This window comes from Physella acuta, unplaced genomic scaffold (genome assembly GCF_028476545.2).
Source record: "Physella acuta isolate Inbredline_101_S28 unplaced genomic scaffold, ASM2847654v3 ptg001064l, whole genome shotgun sequence".
Lineage (NCBI taxonomy): Eukaryota > Metazoa > Mollusca > Gastropoda > Physidae > Physella > Physella acuta.
Genome location: NW_026732581.1, coordinates 204171 through 226450, shown reverse-complemented (window position 1 = coordinate 226450; position 22280 = coordinate 204171). Strand labels below are relative to the sequence as shown.

The window sequence follows — 22280 nt, the reverse complement described above, 5'->3', positions numbered from 1 at the left end:
CTCCCCCCCCCCCCCCTCTCCTCCGTCACACATCGTCACAAAAAGCTAGACCCCCCCCCCCCTAAGATGACGTCACACCTCAGCCTACAACCCCCCCCCCCTCAAAAATGCAGTTGAATTTTTCTTAAAACATCGATATTTTTCCAAAATCGTATCTGAACTCTGTCAAAATAGAATATTTTAATCAATTCCTATTACAATTTATTAAAACAGTTTTCTAAAACGCAAAATAACGTCTAAAATTCGTTTTCTAACATCGCTTTTTGATAATGCAAAAGTGTGACATCGCACCATCTGAACCCCCCCCCCCTCGCCCTCGTCACACACCGTCACACAATTACCGACCTCCCTCCCCCCTGTGAGTGTGACGTCTTTTACAAATATCTAAACTTCACAAAAGGTCTGATGGGAATTTACTTTCCAAAAAAAAAAAAAAAAAAACTAGGGCATAATCTCATACACTGCATTTTATCGATATATTTTATGCATATATGTACACTTATTTAAAACTTTAGCAGCTTTTTCTTGTTTGCTGTGAAAAATTTTCAGGGCTTATTAATATTCAAGCTCTTTAAATGGCAATCAATTTTCTGTTTAATTTGCTCATTATCAACTCATTGATTTTCTGGCAGACGAGCCGAGATGGCGGGAGATGGTGCGTCAAAAGATGGAGTCAGACTTGAGTCGAAGAGTCAGAGAAGCTTTGGAGACGCCGCCCCTGGAAAGAATGCAGGTAAATTTTGTCATTCAAGTTAGTTTTGTCATTCAATTTAGTTTTGTCATTCAATTTAGTTTTGTCATCCAATTTAGTTTTGTCATCCAATTTAGTGGTGTCATCTAAATTAGTGTTTTCTTCATTACCATGGCTAAATCCTAAACTAATTTAACTTAATTAAATGGTTCTTTACTTTATATATATATATATATATATATATATATATATATATATATATATATATATATATATATATATATAGGACATAAAAAAGTACTCTCACGTGTCTTTAAACTGCAATATACGTAACATTTTACCTGAAAACAATTAGGAGTCCTACTTTCTTGAAGACACCATCATTTAAACAAAATTAATAGCTTACTTTATAAACAAATCAATCCTTTATTTTAACCATGTGTTGACAATCTTGTGCCAGAAACGCAACCAGCAGGCCAAACAGAAAGAGATTGAAGATCTGAACGCACATCTGATGATCGACCTCACGGAGAAGGAACGAGACTATCTCAGAACCAAAAGGTGGAAAGCTCTGCAGCTGAAAAAACAGGAATCCGCGGAAATGTCTTTTACATCGCAGCGAAACAAACCGGTATGCAAAATAATTTTCTTCTTTTTCTTCATTCTTTATTGTTGAGTAGATTTCGTCTAACATAACCAAGTTTTCAAGTCAACATGTTATCCGCCATATGGCCCGTTGACTCAGATTTCATCCCGATTTTCTTTCTGGATTTGCTTCCATAAACTTTGAGTAAGGACAGCAATTTGCAAAGCGGTATAATTTAAAATTTAATTTCTAATTTGCATTTAGCAAATATAGCTGTCTCCAATTAATGTCTCCGAACTAGATACATTAAGAATTTTGTTGCTGGGGTGCGCAATACTTTTAAATTATACTTTCAAAGGGGGAATGATCCACGAATTTCTTTTAAAAGAAGTTGTATTTCGATATTTTTTATTTGTTCTCATTTCTCATTTAGGGGAAAGAACTGTGTAAATATCGCTGAAACCATTTTTTTGGGTTACGTTTCTTAACATGTTGTCACTCTTCTTTATAGTCAAATTGTGGTTCATTCCTATACTAAAAAAAAAATCAATATTTACTACTTTTTAGTGCATAGTAATGCATAAGCTTGTTTATTAAAACGTTTTTTTTTTTAATTATCCAGATGGACCTTTTGTTTCGTGATGAACTTTCAAGGTCAAATTACGACGAGTACCCAGGTGTTTTGGGGCTGGACAACTTATCCGAGGGCATCAAAAATATCCGAGACGATTACAGCGTCTCAGTCAGCCGATACATGGGTGAGTAGTCGGTGTAGGTGTGGTATCGATACTAATGAAGCGTAATCGATAATTAAGTTAGAAGTCAAGAGATTAATGTGTAGTCGATACTAATTATTAGTAATCGATACTTTTGAAAATAGTCAATACCAAGAAAACAGGTCAGTGGTCGATGCATAGATCAGTTCTTGATTCTTGTGTGAGGCGTCGGTTTATTTTCACGATATCGATACCAGCTATAATAAACTAGACATACGTTAGTATAATCGATATTTAAATAATAATTGTTGACTTCGGTACTCTATACTTATTTTTTTTTAAATTGATGTAATATGTTGTTGAATTAAAAACATAGCACATTGTTTGAAATGTAACGACGCTTATAAAGTCGCATTCATAAGCATATGACATCGTTAAATTTTCTAAAACAATTCAGCATTGAAAGCTAAAAAGGTAACGTGAATACCTAAGTTGTTTCCCTTGAGCAGTGCTATACTCGATTTGTTTCCCTTGTTTATTTCTGTTATGATCGGGAGTTGCCAAGTAACTTAAAAACAATACACTCATGAACCTTAACGCTGACTTACAAATAAGACAGCTTATGGTTATAAACGTGATCGATGAAAATAAAATAAATTAGTCTCGAACGCATATCGAGCAATTTAAATATACAGAATATTTTAGTTCAAAATCATATTTTCCCGTTCGTTACAAAAATACATGGGGCGGATGAAGTAGAGTTTATCTGTTTCATTAACCTCTGCATATGAAGGGATGATGTGGTCAGCACTAAGCCCATCCGCCTTAATTTTCCATACCGTGAGTTAGATATTCATCAGAGTAGGGTGGACTCAGTGATGTTTTTCAGAAATGATCCCGGATTCGAACTCTAGGCCACCGCTAGGCCACGCCGTTCCATTAGTTCGAAATGTCGATTATAAATCTAAGAGTGTTGACCCACTGTCCTGAATATATTTGTCATCTTTTTTTTTTAAAATCACTTTTATAAGGGGATGTTTTGATCGTATAACCCCGACCTAACCTTTGACCTACAGGAGCCAAACCAAAAGCCCGCCACTTCTACACCAAGGAGGGCTTCAGGAAAGCCGTCAAGTCTGGTCACGTGCCGCCCGGCATCCAGTTTCTGGACGAGGCTGGGACCTACATGGACAAATATGGCGTCGTCAGGTCAGTAGGTCATCTGATGCCACTAATCTGAAGCGGTCACTTATCTGTAGTACGTCACTAACTGTCACTAATATGTAGTACGTCACTGTCACTAATATGTAGTACGTCACTAACTATTACTAATCTGTAGTACGTCACTAACTATCACTAATCTGCAGTACTTCACCAACTATCACTAATCTGCAGTACTTCACCAACTGTCACTAATCTGCAGTACTTCACCAACTGTCACTAATCTGTAGTACGTCACTAACTATCACTAATCTGCAGCGGTCACTCATCTGCAATACGTCACAAACCGTCCCTTATCTGTAGTACTTCACCAACTGTCACTAATCTGCATTTGGTCATTTAGTAGTCACGAATGTCCAGTGGGTCACCGTAGGTCACTAATCTGCATAGAGTTATCATAGATCACTAATCTGAAGTGGAACATTTACTGCCACTAATCTGCAACGGTCACTCATCTGCAATACGTCACCAACTGTCACTAATATCCAATACCAACTTCTTTATCTACTCTATAACATCAATGTCTATTAAAGTTAATATTTCTTGTAATATAGTAGTATTTGTTTCTTTTTATGCATTCATACTTCTTTTTAGTTACTTGCCGATAAGCTTTACCTATATCTCTCTAATGTCAGCACCTCTATTTCAAACCATTCCCCAACATAACATTATTACAAACCACAGCCCAGAGGCGTAGCGAGGGGGGTGGGCGAGGGGGGACATATGTCCCCGGGCGCCGACCTTAGTGGGGGGCGCCAAAATGGGTTGGAAAAACAAATTGAAAGTTAAATCGAAAGTTTGAGGGGGGTGCAAATCTAAATTTCCTGGGGGGTGCAAATCGAATTTTTTTCCCCGGCGCCGGGAAGGGTCGCTACGCCTCTGCCACAACTCTAAACAAGTGTATCGTTATACTCCCTTATTTTCACCTTATCACAATTCCCTTTACATTTCTCCACGTTTGATCAACCAACGCTCCGATGAATTAATTTACTCAACAGAAACAACGACGGTCCATTTTGGCCAGTAGAGTGTCTCCCCCTGTTTCCCACCCCGACCTTCAAATGGTGGACTGACCTTTCACCCGAGCCCCTGTACACACAGTTGCCAGGTAAGACAATGTCAGCCTCGCTTTCATTTTTTTTTTGTTTCAGGAACCGTTTAGGTTCGGAGCTTCAAGCAACACACACCTTTGATTTTCTTGAGTACATCAATGTCTTTCTCACTTTCTCTAGAAATGTTAAACTTTCAGACCTGTTAGTTAAAAACTACTTGATTTATAAGTTTCCTTTTTCAAACCTGACGGTCTATAGGGCAAGTGAAGTAGAGTTCACTTGATTCTGTTAACTCGGCATATGAAGAGATAGTGTGGTTAGCACTATGCCCAGCCGCCTTTACTTTCCCTAACGTGAGTTAGGTAGCCACTTGATTTATAGGGAACGAAAATCTACAAATTAAATGTGCGGTCTTGGTTTGTATTCTGTATTTCAGCTTGCATATACAAATTCGGCAAGATTTTTTTAAAGAGAAGAGCATATCACTTCTAGTCTGAATAGGCCTATGTTGCTAAGAAACCTTAATTATAACTGTCAGTTTGTATCAAGTTCAAATATTTATATATATCAAGTCCTGAATTCAGCAATAGTTCATGGAGTTAGTGTGAGCCCCTAGATTTTAAAATATTAGTTTGAATAAAGTCCTTAAGTTTGTATACAGCCCGAGGGTTTGTATAAAATCAAGGATCTTGTACAGAAAGATAACTCCTACCTACTTACCCCTAACTTTTCACAAGTGATTTAAGAAAAACAATACACGATTTAAAAGCTGGCATCAACACAAAATATTGACAATAAACAAATGGACAGCATCTATATATGTGATTTTTTTTTTGTTACACACCGACTTTTTTCGTGTACGAAATTTTCACCTACAAAACATTAGCTCTTTTATTTCTTGCGACTTATTTAAAATTTACCCACTCTTTCCTTTATATTATCTAGTGTTATGGTTCGTCCACAGTAATTCTATATTGTCGCCCAAGATTTTAAACTTCATAAATGCAAAAAAAAAAAAAAAAGAACCATATGTTACAATTTTCAAAATTTCTCAGTTTTTAGAGAGCCACTAACGTTTTTTTCCAATATTTTATTATTTGATTAGGGTTAGGTAAATAAATTTGATTATTTATTTAAAATAAATATCTTTAAATATGAAATAATATTTCATCACATAAAAACATACACTTATTTCGCCAGAATAATGACATCAGTAATTAAAAAACAAAAATATAGAACTATCCCAATCCACTTGAGAAGCAGTTGACTTTTTTTTCTCTATACGGACATCACCGGCTCAGGGAGTGTATCCCATTAGCCAGACAGGCCTCAACACGGCAAACTCCGACTAAGTGGCTTGAATATCGGTTTGATTGCCGTGTATCTGTCGCTTCTGTCCTTTGGTTCTCACCAGGCTTATCTTCCACCCCAATGAACGCAGGGTAAACTCATGCCCCACCGTCCAGTATCCGGCTCGACAGTAGGTAGCTAATAGCTAAAAAACTACGTCACTCACGCCAAATTAATGATTACTGAGATACAGAAATGCATTCTGAATAAGCTAACATTCCCCATTAATGGTATTCGAAAAGGTCGGCACTTGGGCAGTGGCAAGCATGGAATAGTTGCCACGGGGCTCGCTACACCGAGGCTGTGGGGCTGGACTTGGTGCCCAAGTGACTGTCGTATACTTTCTACTGCACACATTCTCTCTGCTCTCTGATGAGTTTTTTTTTCTTATGTTTAAACTTGTGTTTCTTTACAGTATAATTTTGTTATGAGTTTTGAAAATGAAATAATATAACTATTAATATTTGTGCAAGCAGCTGGAGAGCCGCATGTTGACATCCAAAGAGCCGCATGCGGCTCGCGAGCCGCAGGTTGCCGACCCCTGATCTAGTCGATTTAGTCTTGCAAAATATTTGCTTTGATATTTCTCCTTCTCCTAGGGAATATCTCGAACTTGTTGCAATTTATTTAAAACTATCTAGTTTAAATGAAAATTTGGAGGCATCATATTTCATTACAGCAAACATGTTAAAACAGAGATAAAAAAAATAAAAAATAAAAAAAAGATATTTCTCCTAGGCCTTCATGGTAAAGTTTTATAAACTCTACTTCAACTGCACGGTTACATTGGTATTTCGCTTAAAATGCAACGATATTATAATTGACATCTGAAGCCATCGGGATAAAATTTGATTAAAGCAACTTTCTATTTGGTTTCAAATTCAGCCATTCCCTCTACACATATATCGTTAGCCTTAGTTTATACGAACTTATTCTTCCATTACTTTTGTTCCGATCAATGCTTCATTAAAGTTTTAAAAAAAGATAGCATTCATCCGGTAGCAAATGTATACAAATGTGTTCGTTCACTTTTGTTTAAACTATTGATCGCGTCACGGAAACCAGTCAGCCATGTTTGTTGTGACGTAAGCATTTAGCCTCGACGACAAAGGGTGTCAGTTATCAACACGACCCGTAATTTATGCGCGAGTTTTAATTATTGAGTTATGCAACACGGTCTTTCTTGTGTTGTTCCCTAGGCTTGTTTTAAAATCGATGTGGAAAATTAGTTTTTTAATCGATTTTATTTTCGTTCGATAGATTTTCTAGCAAGATATTGATGCCAGTGTTGGAATAATTGGATGTGTGTGGTCGATTTGGCTTGGTTTTGTTTTTTTCTGTAGAAGTAAATATGGGAGGAGAAAATAGGTGTGTAGGTGTGTTACCTTATATACACACAAACACGGACTAGTGAACACTTAAAATATTTTTTAGAGATAGTGATGCAAACCAGTGGCGTAGCCAGGATCGTCTCAAGGGGAGCGGGGGGGGTTCCAATTTTTACCCGCGGACAAACTTTCGATTTTCACCCCACTCCCCCTCAAACTTTCGATTTGCACCCCCCCCCTCAAACTTTTGATTTGCACCCCCTCAACTTTCGATTTGCACCCCCCCCCCAAACAAACTTTCGATTTGCAACCCCCCCCTCAAACTTTCGATTTGCTCCCCCCCCCCCTCATACTTTTTATATATATTCCGAGGGGTCTATGTACCCCCCCCCCCAACCCCCCCCCATGCCTACGCCACTGATGCAAACACATTCAAAACATATAACTGCAGCTAGACAGCGCTAAAAACATATTATAAGACATAAAGGTAATTCATATTGAGATTCATCGTGAGATTTTGCAATATTTTTTTAGACTGAATGATAATTCCCACTGATAATTCTACAACTTATAAATCAAATTGATGATTCCCAATGATATATCCCATTGATATTTCTTCTTGATAATCTCAAATTATAAAACGCACTGCAAATCACGTTAATAACTATAAATATAAATGATACCCCCTCGATGCTAATCCTGATCCCCATTGATAATCCCCTCTTCTAATCCCACTAATTCTCAGCGGTTATTTTATCACTAAACATCGCTTAGATCAGGGGTTCTCAACATTTTGGGGGTACCGAATCCCACCAGTTTCATGTGTGCATTCACCGAACGCTTCCAAGTAGTAATGTTGTCCGGATTGACAAAATCCTATCGTGAATCATATGAGTCGAGTATGTGTTTTAACCTCCGCCGAACCCCTCCTGACTCACCAAACCCATGGGGTACGATAGAACCCAGATTAAGATCCACTGAATTTGATACAATCGTTGTACTACCCAGCCGGTTGCAAGTATTTGCGCTAGGCTTGGTTAAAATCAAATCACTACTAGTAACCTGATAGACGCTTTAACCAACACTTTTAGTATACAGTTACCTACATCGTGCCAGAGTTTACAGAGCACTCCATTGGTAGTTGTAGAAAGACGAATACTTTTTTTTTACTTTCTAAAAGATTATGGTATTTTTTTTTTCTAATATTTTTATAACACATTGAAGTTTGGGAATTGCTTATTGAAGTTGATTGTCTTCTAGAAAATTACATTTTTACTCTTATACTTTCTATAAGCTTTTGGTAGCTTTTTATTTGATATTTTATAATACACAAATTTTATTTTTTCAAAGCTTATTGAAGTTGATTGCACCCACGACCCCAATCATTGATTAAAAAACTGGCTTTCATGTTCGATTAATACAAGAGTAAATAAAACCAACGCCTTGCACGGAGAATTACACGATACTCAATCTTCGAAATAAATCGATATTTTTTTTTAAAAATCGATCCAATGAGTCAGGTGGTCTTGTGAGACCTAGAATAGAGTACAAGTACGAACTTTTCTCAGGGATATTTTATCGGCCTGGCTGGAGTTTAGGGGATCAAATGTAGACGGTCGTGAACAGCACGGAATTCCAGAAGTGTTGAATATTTATCGCAAGTTCTTATGTTTATTGTTGACAGTTTAAGCCAAGGTTGAATGTAATGAAAATCAAGCAAGGGTTGGAAGAAAGGGGGGGGGGGTGTTAGTACTAATGTGTTATAGTTTTTTTTTCAATACAGAAGGTAGTTTTTATAGGTAGTGATAAAAGTAAAGTTCCCCTTCTAAACCTGACGATCTATGGGGCAAGTGAAGTAGAGTTTTCTTGTTTCTGTAACTGAAGGGATAGTGTGGTCAGCACTATGCCCAGCCGTCTATACTTTCCGTAATGGACGTTAGGTACTCATTGGAGCTGGGTGTAATCAGAGACGGTCTACTGACTAGAACCCGTATTACGGGTTAGCAGTCTAGCTCTCTACCGCTAGACCACTCCGTACTTAGGTGTTGATAAGGTCGTTAAATTTTGTTTTAATGGTGGTTTCAGAGGGTGTGTAAATTTATATAGCTATTGACATGCTTTATAAAGGTACGTGGTGATGGGGTATTTAAGGTTGATGGGGTAGCAAGATGGGGTGAGATGTTAGTGAGGTGTTGGGGTGTTGAATGAATCAAAAGAGGTGTGTAGGTGGAATGTATTAGGATATAAAGCTGAGGTGTCAGAGGGTTGGGTTTTAAGAACGAGGGGTTTATCGACGGAGGATTAGATATATGGGAGTAGTGAAAGGTGGGTAAGATAATGCTATGTAGGAATGATATCTGAGGGTAAGAAAAATGTACGATCAGCGGAACGATACATGTGATATTTTAAAAAATATCTAGTTTTTGTCATGAAATACAAGCATTCACGCATGATGTTCTCAAGCACCAATTCACATTCCAAATCTCTAATAACATAGACATAACAGAGCATAACATGGACATGACATGGACATAACATGGACATGACATGGACATGACATGGACATGACATGGACATGACATGGACATGACATGGACATGACATGGACATGACATGGACATGACATGGACATAACAAGGACATGACATGGACATGACATGGACATGACATGGACATGACATGGACATGACATTGACATGACATGGACATGACATGGACATGACATTGACATGACATGGACATGACATGGACTTGTCATGGACATGACACGGACATGACACGGACATGACATGGACATAACATGGACATAACACGGACATAACATGGACATAACATGGACATAACACGGACATAACATACATGGACACAACATTGACAGTAGTAATACATCTTGTACAACTAGTTACAATTTAAAACTTTGAGATTAATCTCTTGCACACACACCTTATCATTCAACCATCTTGACCCCAGCGAATGGGACATCGACTAAATAACCGTATATCTATATACTTTAACTGGGTCTCAGTTTCTTTAAAACTAACCCTAACCTGGTCCCTTCACAACCCTAAACATAACTCTAACAACCTTTCTAACAGAAACATAACTGTGATATTTTATAACCCACTCCAAAAACAAACAAAAAATCTAGTTTTTAATGCAAGAATTTACGACGTTTTACCCTGTATTATGTAGCTTCCACCCCTCCCCCTCTCCAACTCCACTCAACGTTAGCATGCAGTACAAGCAGTAATAAATCAGGCTGATAACAAGCCGACAAGTGCATGGAAATAATGAACACTAAAAACCTGGCCAATAATGCCTTGAATAAGACTGATAAGGAAGGGAAGTAACGTGGTATTCAAGGATTGAAGCTTGAAATGAAATGCTCTAAATTATATCAGTATGTAATATCTAGCTGTCATGGAGGTAGGTATATCACCGTATCAGATATAGATGTTATGAAAGAAAATATATCATTTAAGTCCTTGATTACATAAAAGATTTATAAACATTAACTTTAGATGTCATGGAAGAAAATACATCAACATGTAAGGCCTAAATGACATGGAGAATGTATTAACATCAAGATTTAGATGGCATGAGAGATTTCTTGATTAAACAGTCACTGGTGGCACATAGTGTACATTCATGATTACTTCTCACTATCAAGAGGTATTGAGCAACCATTGGTGTCATAGTGGGCGTATACCTTAGTGGGTCACCCCATGTGTCATAGTGGGCGTATACCTTAGTGGGTCACCCCATGTGTTATAGTGGGCGTATACATTAGTGGGTCACCCCATGTGTTATAGTGGGCGTATACCTTAGTGTGTCACCCCATGGGTTATACTGGGCGTATACCTTAGTGCAGTGGCGTAGCGAGGTCGGGTGTCACCCGGTGCGGCACTTAATGGTGTCACCCCCCCCCCCCCCGAGAGGCGTAGCGACCCTTCCCGGGGACAAACTTTCAAATTTTCGATTTGCACCCCCCCCCCCCCTCAAACCTTCGATTTGCACCCCCCTCAAGTTTTCGATTTGCACCCCCCCCCCCCAAACCTTCGATTTGCACCCCCCTCAAGTTTTTCTCTATATATTTTGCTATTTTTTGCCTTGGTGTCACCCCCCTAAATGGTTTCACCCGGTGCGGTCCGCACCCCCGCCCCCCCCCCCCTCGCTACGCCCCTGCCTTAGTGGGTCACCCCATGTGTTATACTGATTGTGGTACCCCTGATATTGTCTTAGACAAATACTTTATTGTGCCACCTTTGGTGTGATATTGGGCGTATACCTTAAAGCGCCTCCAATAGTGTTATATTAGGCGTATACATCATTGTGCCATCTTTGCTGTCATATAGGGCCTATTCCCGACTCTGCCACCCAACGATAAGTACACATGGAAAAAATGATTTTAAATGTTCATCCTCTCTACCAGTTTATGACGACGCCACTGCCTTCGCCGCACTAAAGCACTAACAAAAACGGATCCAATTAGAATTCATGATAAACACTAAAGACCCTGAACCTTTTGACACCACCGTGTAAGTTGAAACATATCTGAGCTAAATAGGAAGTGAATTTTCTTAAAGGCTTTGAAAATAATACCCGAACCCGATACCAACCAACCAATTTCAACCTTTGACCCCCATAAATTACCTACGTACGCTATGTAACGCAAATTGAATGAAAACTCCACCAAACGAGTCTAGTTACCCCCCATTTATTCCATATATTTTAAAACTCAGTTCTCCCCCCTTACCCCACTTGATTCCCATTAATCGAACCAAAGCCTATAGATCTGTCATCAGGAAATGTTAAGAGCCGAATTTTTTTTTTAATCGAATCGATTTTCTGTAGAGCGACTTCTAGGGGATCCGCGTGTTTATGTGCCGCGTCGATTTGTTTCCGTTACAAGTCTTAGACGTGTGGTCACGTGTTCTTTGACTTGCCGCTCTTACAAATCCGAATTGTGGCGGGGATTATTTTTCTCGAAGTGAAATTATGGAATTAATTATTTTGACTAATTAGAGCTTACTTGTTATATAGCACTGCTAAAAACGTTTTTGAGAGCAAGAAATAAAATAAAAAAAATTCAAATTTAAAAAAAATTAACTCTAACTACATCATTTTAAAAAGTAGGTTCATTATAATTGTGTCACTCAAATCGTGTTTAATAGCAAAGTATCAGTAGACAACCATACACAAATGCTCCGTGTCTTTATTAATGACTATTATTAATGAGCACACATTAATTTGCTGAAAAAAAGTACGTCAGACTATGGGCCTTAATTATTTTTTAATTGAATTGCAGTAGTTTGTAAAATAACTTTATACCAGACTTTATATAGTTTAGTTGTTGTGTTTGGAAGACATTTTTAATACATATATTAATACATATATTCATATATATACATATATATATATATATATATATATATATATATATATATATATATATATATATACATTTAAGTGCGTATATATTGATTAATGCGTAAACGAACAATTTTTATGAAAGCAGTTAAACTATTTTTTTTTTACTTTGTAAAGCTTTATAGTTTCATACGGTAAAATAAAGAACAGTGTGGGATTAATAGATCGATCTATTTCCTTATCTAATCAAAACATCTTCGACGAATACGATTACAAAACGAGCATGGGTTTAATCAAGAGTTGTGTAAGTTGCTAACGAGAAGGAATCGATACCATGTCTCAACACAAAGTAGACGCGGCGTGCGGGGTCATTTGGAAACATGGAAAAGAAAATGAGTGAAGCGTGACGCGGGAAATTAATGAAGTGTGAATAATGAGATATTTTAATTGCTGGGTTTGATCTGAGGGGGCGCTGTGTTAGTTTAAGGGCAGTGGGAGTCGTGACATGGATAGTTAGGGTTAGTTGATACGAGTTAGTTCATGTGTTTGGGTTGTGTTAGGGTTAGTTGTTAAGGTTGTGATAGGGTTAGTTGATATGTTAGGTTAAAACGTTCGGGTTAGTTAATCTGTTAAGTTTGTGATAGGGTTAGTTGATATGTTAGGTTAAAACGTTAGGGTTAGTTGATAATTATGTCAACGTTAGAACGTTAGGAATAGCTGATATGTTAATTTGGTGTCAGTGTTAATTCATATGTTAGGGTTGTGTTAGCTTATTTGTTGTATTAGGGTTTCTTGATGTTTTATGGTTCTGTTAGGGTTAATTGATCTGTTGCGGTTGTGATAGGGTTAGTTAAGTTAATGTGTTCATATTATGTTAGGGGCTTGTTGATGTGTTATAGTTGTTATGGTTATTATGTGTTAAGCCAGTTTAGGGTTAGTTTATGTGTAATGTTATTGTTATTGTTAGTTCATGTGTTTCGTTAGGTTTTGGATTGGTTAGTGTGTTTAGTTTATTGTTAAGGCTCGTTGAATTGTTATGTAATTAAGGTTAGATAATGTAAAAAGGTTATTGTTAGAGTTAGCTGATGTTTAATGGTTGTGTAATTATTTGTTTGATATATTATTGTTAAAGGATGCGTTACTTTGACTGTTAGTTTTAGTTGAATTGTTAGGTACTTGCTACAGTTAGGATACGTTTTAAGGTTGTGTTCAAAGTATGTTAAGTGTTAGGCTTAGGGTTAGCTTTTTTATTAATGCTAGTGCTATGTTTAGTCGAGTTACCAAATCGCCCTCGGGTTAGCCAACGTTTAGACTAGAGTTAGAGAACGGTTTAAAGTTTTTTTTGATAAGAGTGTGCATGTTGGGACTGGGCTTGGGTTAGTGTGTTCGATCAAGTATTGTGATGTGTTATTTTTATGTATTCGAATTATCTTACAGATGCTTCATCGGCTGCGTTATATTAAAAAAATATTTTTAGTCTCGCTTGAGGTTTATGTTTTAATCACGTGACATTTAAGTATCTGCTGTATTCATTGACCTTTACGGTTCGCACGTGATGACCCGCTCACTACGCACGGTTTATTACTAGATATGGGTATGGGCAAGTAAGAGATAACTTTATAGTTTGGTATAGGATTTATAAGGATAATTATTGTTTGAGGAATTTCCTCCAAGACAATTAAGTATTACATGTCAACTGGTTATAGGCCGTTGACTCCGATTTCAACCTGTATTTTGTTTTATTTGCTTCTATAGCCTTTGTCTAACCAAGAAAAAACTACAAGGCAGCAGTTGTTGCATTTTGTAGTTGTCACTTCTTGAAGAGTTGCTATTGAGACTCATCTGCCCGGGGGTTCGAACTCGAGACATTTCGATTCAGCAATCATGAGTTTCTAATTACTCAACCAAGCCGACCCATTGATTGTATTTTGAATTTATCAAGATATTTTTTTAAAAAGGTTTTTTTTTTATTTCCAAAACTGCAAAGAATTTGAAGGGCGCTTTGTTTTTTTTTTTAAAATTAGCTTTATTCACTCTACATATTAGAAGGCACAAAACGCCTTCGTACCGTTACATTGAGCTTTTGTATTTTATGACGCAATGTATTTCTATAACTATATAACAAAAGCCTGTCAATCTATATTCATACATACACGTCTAAATAGTTAACAAAATCATTCATTTTTTTTTACCTTTTTTTAACAATCTACATTCTTATTAACCGGATCCTTATCAGGAAAAAGACCTGTCGCGAATACCAACAAAACCAAACGTTAAATTTTTCTACCTGTACGTAAAAAGTTTTCTAGCTGTTTGAACTTCGGTTTAAAATATCATTTAACTATTGTAACGGCTGGATCGATATCGATTGTTATCAGCGCGGCCGATCCGTGTGCGATCGTACCTTAACAAGGAAGGGCTTGAAGATTTCCATTAAAGGGCGGTAACTGACATTTCTGTAGGCCTTAGTGTGTTCTGTTTAGTGCTGTGTTGGTGTGTTGTTAGCGCTGTGTTTTTTTTCATACCAGTGTGTACGTTTAATTTGTTTGAAGCTGTGAAATATACATGCGGAGACTATTATTACATTTTCACTTTTTACTATGAAGGATTAATTAGCTATTTCTTCATTTAATACTCGAATAAATTAAGGTGGTGTTTATAAATAAAGCGTTAATTTTAAGTGTGTGGGATAAGTTAGGGTAAACTTATTAGTTCTGGTATCTTAACCTTACGTATGTATATAATGTATGTGTATGTTTTTGTTTCGTACGTGTGTGTATGTTACTGTACGTTTATATGTTATATTTATAAGCATTTTATGCGCGTATTTTTTGTATAGTGTTAGTGTCAGCTGGTGTTAGGTATATGTCTATTGTTTCAATACATGTTTGTATAATAAAAACTTTGTATTAATAGATATGTTAATTATGTGGTTCTATATTATGTGTAAGTGTGTTAAGATGTTTTGTTAAAGTGTAAATGTGAATTAAGGGTTGTGTATGTGTAGTGTATGTGTATAATACATGTGCATACTGTATGTGTATTTCGTATTTGAAAATGTATGTTACATTGGAAAAAAAATGTATACGTACGAATGACAGATATGTCTTGTTTATAATATGTGTGTCATGTTATATATAAAATGTGAATGTTACATTTGACTTGAGTTTTGTCCACGTTTGTGTCAGTATTGTGGTTGTTATATTTGTAGTGTAAATGTTTTCATTTGTAAGCGTACTCTGTCCTAATGCAGGGTAAATAATTTTGAATTTATTATTTTACATAGACAGTACAGTGAAAGTACGTATATAAAACTATGTAAAATATCATATAACGTAAGGGGACAAATGCGGCCGTACAGTACTATAGTGAATCAGTTGTCCTTATTCAGTTATTGTTTAAAAGTAGGCTACCGTGCCGTCTTGTAGTAAGGAAATCTAGCTGTTTAGATGCACTCTAAGCTTAGTTATATAGTGATATATATATATATATATATATATATATATATATATATATATATATATATATAATTTAACATAATTTATTACATGTAACTTAACAGTAAGAAACGGACAAAAAATAATATAAAGTGCAAACACGTGTTACAAAAATGTGAAAAAAAAACTGTTTTTATATAGCTTCGAGTTCTCACTGCCTCATTATGAGCAAGCAGTAAACTGCTGATAAAAAAAATGGATTACAGAAACTCTACTTCCCCTTCCATCCCCCGCGTGGACAGGCGACAGCCGATCGTCATAACGCACTTTGAACTTTTGACCCCTAGTCAGCTGAGGTTCAAGAAGAAACCACTCACGACAGCTAACCTGTATCTGTCATCGGCGGCTTTAAGTCGCCCCGGCGCGTTCTTCAACAAACAAAGAAGCGACGGGTCTTTTTGTGGAGATAACTCTCTTCACAAATCTACGGAGTCGCCGAGTTATCGTTCGTATGGAGCTACCTCATACGTCAGTAGTCAAGATGTGGATGAGACCCTACAGGTTAAAAGAGAGGAGGTCAAGCGTAGAAAACGTGTGACGTTCGCGGATATACCTACTTCTGAGTTCTCACCTGTTGGTAGAGGGAACACCTGGACAGGTGGGTTCCAGAATGGAACACCTACTGTCACGGAGAGAAATAGTTTTCTTAATAAAAGTGAGAAGCGTGTGTTGAATAAGCATACGGCTAATGTTAACACAATGTGTGCTGCGACACAGGGAGATGTGTACAGCACAGTCGCATCCGGGGTGGATATTAACGGAGTTACGTCGCCCTCACAGCAAGACAATAAACAAATAAACAACCTTGAACTTGGTACTCAAACACCGGATATTGATCTCGTATCCGTTACATCCACGTGCACTGAGGTGAGCTCGTACCAAGGTGACCCGGATGTTCTTGAATATTCTAACCCACCTGCACGCATTCCTGGAACAGGGGTTGAGCACGATGCACGTGACTTAGAAGACGCTGACTCAACTCACGCGCAGGATGACACTGGCTCCGTCACGTGGTACGACCTTGAGAAATCAGAATACGAGAAATTATTTCAAAAGTACCAACCCAAACTTGCTGACAAAACCGGAAGTCAATTATCGTCTACCCCGCCATCCTTGACCTTGCACAAATCTACAACCAATCATAACGACGCTACAAAATCTGACAACGAGCGTAGAGTTATCAAGGTCACTTTCCTCAAAGACGGAAGTGACGTTTATTCTGATACGTCATCGTCTGGTCATAGCTCAGACACATTCGCTAGTCAAAGATTCCAGAAAGATCCACAGTCGTTTGCCTATAATGAAAGAGACAATGGCATCAATCCTAGACCAACAAAGTCTGTTCGCTTTTCTGGATATTCCATCCCACTTTACAATTCCTCAGACAATTTAATGAATAGTCTGCCAACGCAGACAGACAATTCTGGTAATTGGCTTAAAAAGACAGACTCCAATGGTAGTCTATTGAAAGACACTACCCCATCAAGCGCCGAGATACACAGTAATTACCTGATGCAGATCTACGAGCCGAACGGCGAAAAAAAATCCGCGGCGTCCGAAAGTAGTTCGCTGTTTCTGACAGAGCAAAATTACCACACCATGACGTCACATCCGGATCTGCCAAGAGAGTCGCTTCTCCGAGAAACGTCAAACTCTCCGAGAAGCCGTGAGACAGAAAGACGTCTTCTCAGCGCCTACCCTTTGGGGTCTCAGATAAAAGCCCGAAGGCTCCAACGGGCATCGTCTGCCGACGGTATCAATGGCGGGAAAGAAGTCCGACTTCTGGACAAAATCAACGCGGCGGAGAGGTACATCGTGGACCTAGAAAAACGGATGGCGGAGAGGACACGCCTGAACAGACAGCTGGAGAGTTTGGTGCTGAGCAGCACAAGGTTCGGGAAAATCCGGTTCCCACAGGGAAAGTCAAGGACGAATTTAAACTAGTACTAGTATCGGAGATCAGACGTGCGATGTTGTACGTACAAGAAATTATGTCAATCTACAGGGTGTATTCCGGTAACATTTGTTATAAATATTTATTTTAGAGTAACAATTGTTTTGAAGTGAACATTTGTTTTAAAGTAAACATTTGTCTTAAGGCGAAAGTCTGTGTTGAGGCGAAAATACGTTTTCAAGAAAACATTCGTTTTGCAGTAAACATTTCTTTTAAAGAAAACAATGCCATATAAACAATTCCGGATAATTCGCCAATAAATCTAGCCTGTTTATTTTGTCAGTGACAGGCGATACACGATTTATCTTTTAAAATAAATATTCCCGAAAAGCTAAACTTCAATACCTAGGCCTATATACAGCAAAGAACGTTTCGATTTTTCGATAGGATAAAAAGATGTTAAAATTTAACAATTTAAATTTTGTGTTAAGCTTTTTTCATCTTTTGCTATTCTTGTAAAGATTAACAATCCAATTTCACATTTTATATCATCGAATTTGATCTCTTGTTATCTCAATATTTCTAAATTTTTTTTTTTTGCATACGTAAGCCACCTTTAATATTTATCAATTTATCACTGTACATAAATAATACAGTTTTAATTAACTTGTCAGATATATTTTTTAATTATCAATCTAAAATCAAAATGTGATATAAATGATGTTGATGTTTTATTTAGGTGTTGATGATGATAGTCTGTCTTCGCAGTGTAATAAATGTTTTGAAGTTGAATGTTATTATAGAATTATATTGAAGAAGTAGAAATGTTGTAATAGGGTTAAATTAAAGTTATAGAAATGCTGTAATAGGGTCGTACTGAAGTTATAAAAATGTTATAATAGGATTGTGTTGAAGAAGTGTAAATGTTGTAACATGATTGTTTAGAGGTCGTGAAAATCTTGCGAGTACGTGATGTTTAGTTCGATGCGATCGTTACATGGTGACGTCATTGATGTTAGGCTAAATTCATCTCCCCTATAATATTTCAAGAACCGATAAATTGATTTTCATTAACATGAGAAATTTCATGTCTCGAAGATCAAAAATATAAAAATATCACACCTTTTGTTAATAAAAAAAATCAATGTTGCGTGTCCATCGATTTATAGATTTCGTCCTTTAGATATTTCATCAAACAAGGCACAACACATGAGTTCTACTGCCTATTATAACCAACCAAGCAGTATACATCACTAATCATGTATATTTCTTTCTGACACTCTTCATTCAATTTTGTAGACGACTTACCAACAGATAAACTCTACTTTATCTGCTTTGATCTAACCAGGCTCTTCAGTTAGTTTGAATATTTCTTTAACTAACACCCCTCATTTGCGAACGACATAGAAACATATGAAACTCATTTATCTGCTCTAGTCTACTATGAAAACTTTATTTTAAATATGTTTTAATATATTTCACATTGTTGACGAACTTTATTGTACACAATCTTCACCTTACTTTACTCACACTACTGCGCATCTGGTGAAAGAATGTGCGCACGAGTGCTCCATGAAAGTACTTGTGCTATCGGGCTCGATGCGATTGAAGTCTTCATGTCTAGCCAGCTCTGGTAGGCAATGGACTCAGTCAGGGAAAGTAAAGTCGGTTAGGCATGGTGCGAAGTTTACAGACGAAACATGTACTTTACGGCATCTTTCCTAATGACAGCCACGACAAACAAAGATACCTTTTTAATTTATCATATTCAACGTCACTAATGTTCGGAGTTTCTTTCGCTAAATTCAATTTGATTGTAAAGCATTCTAAAATTGGTTCTATGTCTTTATAATATGAAACAAATAAGTTTCTAAACCATTAAAATTTAGTCATCACTGTACGTCTAGCAGACGACAAAACTTTCATTGTACCTGTAGCAGACGACAAAACTATCACTGTACAGGTAGCAACAACAAAACTATCACTGTACATGTAGCAGACGACAAATCAATCACTGTACCTGTAGCAGACGACAAAACTATCACTGTACCTATAGCAACGACAAAACTATCACTGTACATGTAGCAGACGACAAATCAATCACTGTACCTGTAGCAGACGACAAAACTATCACTGTACCTATAGCAACGACAAAACTATCACTGTACATGTAGCAGACGACAAATCAATCACTGTACCTGTAGCAGACGACAAAACTATCACTGTACCTGTAGCAGACGACAAAACTATCACTGTACCTGTTGCAGACGACAAAACTATCACTGTACCTGTTGCAGACGACAAAACTATCACTGTACCTGTAGCAGACGACAAAACTATAACTGTACTTACAGCAGACGACAAAACTATCACTGTACCTGTAGCAGACTACAAAACTATCACTGTACCTGTAGCAGACTACAAAACTATCACTGTACCTGTAGCAGACTACAAAACTATCACTGTACCTGTAGCAACGATAAAACTATCACTGTACCTGTAGCAGACTACAAAACTATCACTGTACCTGTAGCAACGATAAAACTATCACTGTACCTGTAGCAGACTACAAAACTATCACTGTACCTGGAGCAGACGACAAAACTATCAGTACCTATATAACCAATGTGTGTGATTCACAATTGTGATCGAAGACTCAATGAAAAACACATTCCTAAAATAATTAATTAATCGATATGCCACTAAAACTGTGAGGACATTTTTAAAACTATTTTATATCTACCCTCGTGTCTTTCTTTAAAATACTTTTTTATGTTGTATAAATACTATTTATATCAATTATTACATGATTAAATTACTTTGAAATTGTAAACATATGCGTGTTTGATTGTTTGTGTGACGGATGTACCACGTGATACAAGCAGCGATTGTTTGAGGTACTTTTCCGAAAGATGGTTCCCCCACTCAGGAGAATGTCAACCACCCCCCCCCCCCCCCCCCAAATTCCAAATCCTCCCCGGAAGAAATAGAAAATAAATTAAATTTGGTAAGAAAATTATTTTACTGTGGCCACTGTGAGCTCCCCACCTCCTCAAACACCACAACTGTGAAGTTTGAAGTGCCTCCCCCCCCCCCCCCCCCACCCACTGGATAATTCATGTTATCCAAATACCGTCTGTTACAATATGAAAACACCTGTAAGGACTTTCCCGCACACCCACCTCTCACCGGACAAAACTTCCATGGGTATCTGTTAGTGAGAATGGGATGGGCATTAGTGGGAGGGGGGGGGGGGGGGGGTGCATGCTCAGATTTACTCTTTCTGAATGAATCATAGACAGACAGTTTAAACTCGATGATTTCAGTTTTCTATAACACAGAAATATGTTTAAAAAAAACTGCATTTTTTCGAGGTTTTTTTGGCTTTTCCGGGAAATCCAGGAAGGAATTCCGGGAATTTTTTAGGCCCACAATCATCCTCGGAACTTGCTTGACATATTTGCTTTTGGAACTAGTCCTCGATATTGCTTCGTTGAGGAGGAGATACGACTTAAAGCTGCGGACACACATCCATCCAGAACGAGTTAACAATTGTCCGTATGGAAATTGCGCTAAAAAATTATAAAAATAAACGGTGGGAGGACTGCTAGAAATATAGTTGTTTGAAAGGAAAGAATGCTTGATCTATTGTCTCATTGTACTCAAATAAATCTTCCAGGCTGCTTATAATATTTATATTATTTTTCTTGGATCCCAAATTTATTTCAGTCCATTCACAAACCATCAGAAATATACTGTTTCTTTAATATTTCGGTTCTTAGGCCCATGTTTGAGGCAAGGATGATGTTTGTGAAAATTGACGAACTTTTTAAAAAATTTAAACTATTGAGCACAGACAAAAACTTTTATCACGCTGGTTAAAGGTGTCTATAAATTAAAGACACATAAGGGGTAGAGTCGTATGTGATGGCATTTGCAATCCTAAAATTCATTAAAATTCGGAAACAGGTGTCTAAACCGTTGGGTATAACTTGACCAACACCCACCCCCTCCCCTCACTCTCGTCCAAAACAGGTGGTGCCACGCACTTTGGGAAAGCAGCAAAAGCCGGATGGAAGCATGGCTTCAAAAGATCTGCAGAGTTTCTTCCAGGCAACTCTTCGGGGGGGGGGGGGGGGGGGGGGGGGGCTCCGTATGGTTTTGTGAGCTGTAGTTCACGTTAAATGTTTACAATCGTAGAGCCGGGTTTAGTGACGGCTATTAGGGGCAGATAATTTAGTTTGAAACTATTTTAAACTTAGGGGAGGTAACTAAGAGGAGACTGCTTTCAAGGGGGTGGGGGAAAGGAGAGTTTTAGTGTTTTAAAGCAAATATTTTCAGTGGAAGCATTGGTACTGTTGAATTTACAAATTATGAATTACTGAAATGTAGAAAATAAAACTAAATAGTGGCGTACGATACGCCGCGGGTTGGCTCGTTTTTTTAATTTACCAAGGGAGACAACCAACCCCTTTGTCTTTAAATCGTTACAAAAAAAGATACTTTTAAAATTAACAAGTTACAATTTATTATTTCTGTACATTACTTATATATTGTTAATGTGGTACAAGAATT

General features: G+C 37.4%; 1 protein-coding gene across 1 annotated transcript in view; it reads left to right on the top strand.

Moving 5' to 3' along the window:
* LOC131955367 (cytosolic carboxypeptidase 2) overlaps positions 1 to 22280 on the top strand; it is an 84794-nt gene that overhangs the window by 13306 nt on the left and 49208 nt on the right. Inside the window, exons 2-6 of the mRNA XM_059319488.1 lie at positions 633 to 733; positions 1152 to 1322; positions 1900 to 2035; positions 3070 to 3202; positions 4213 to 4322. Of these exons, the coding sequence (XP_059175471.1) occupies positions 633 to 733; positions 1152 to 1322; positions 1900 to 2035; positions 3070 to 3202; positions 4213 to 4322 (651 nt within the window). The remainder of the gene's footprint in view (positions 1 to 632; positions 734 to 1151; positions 1323 to 1899; positions 2036 to 3069; positions 3203 to 4212; positions 4323 to 22280) is intronic.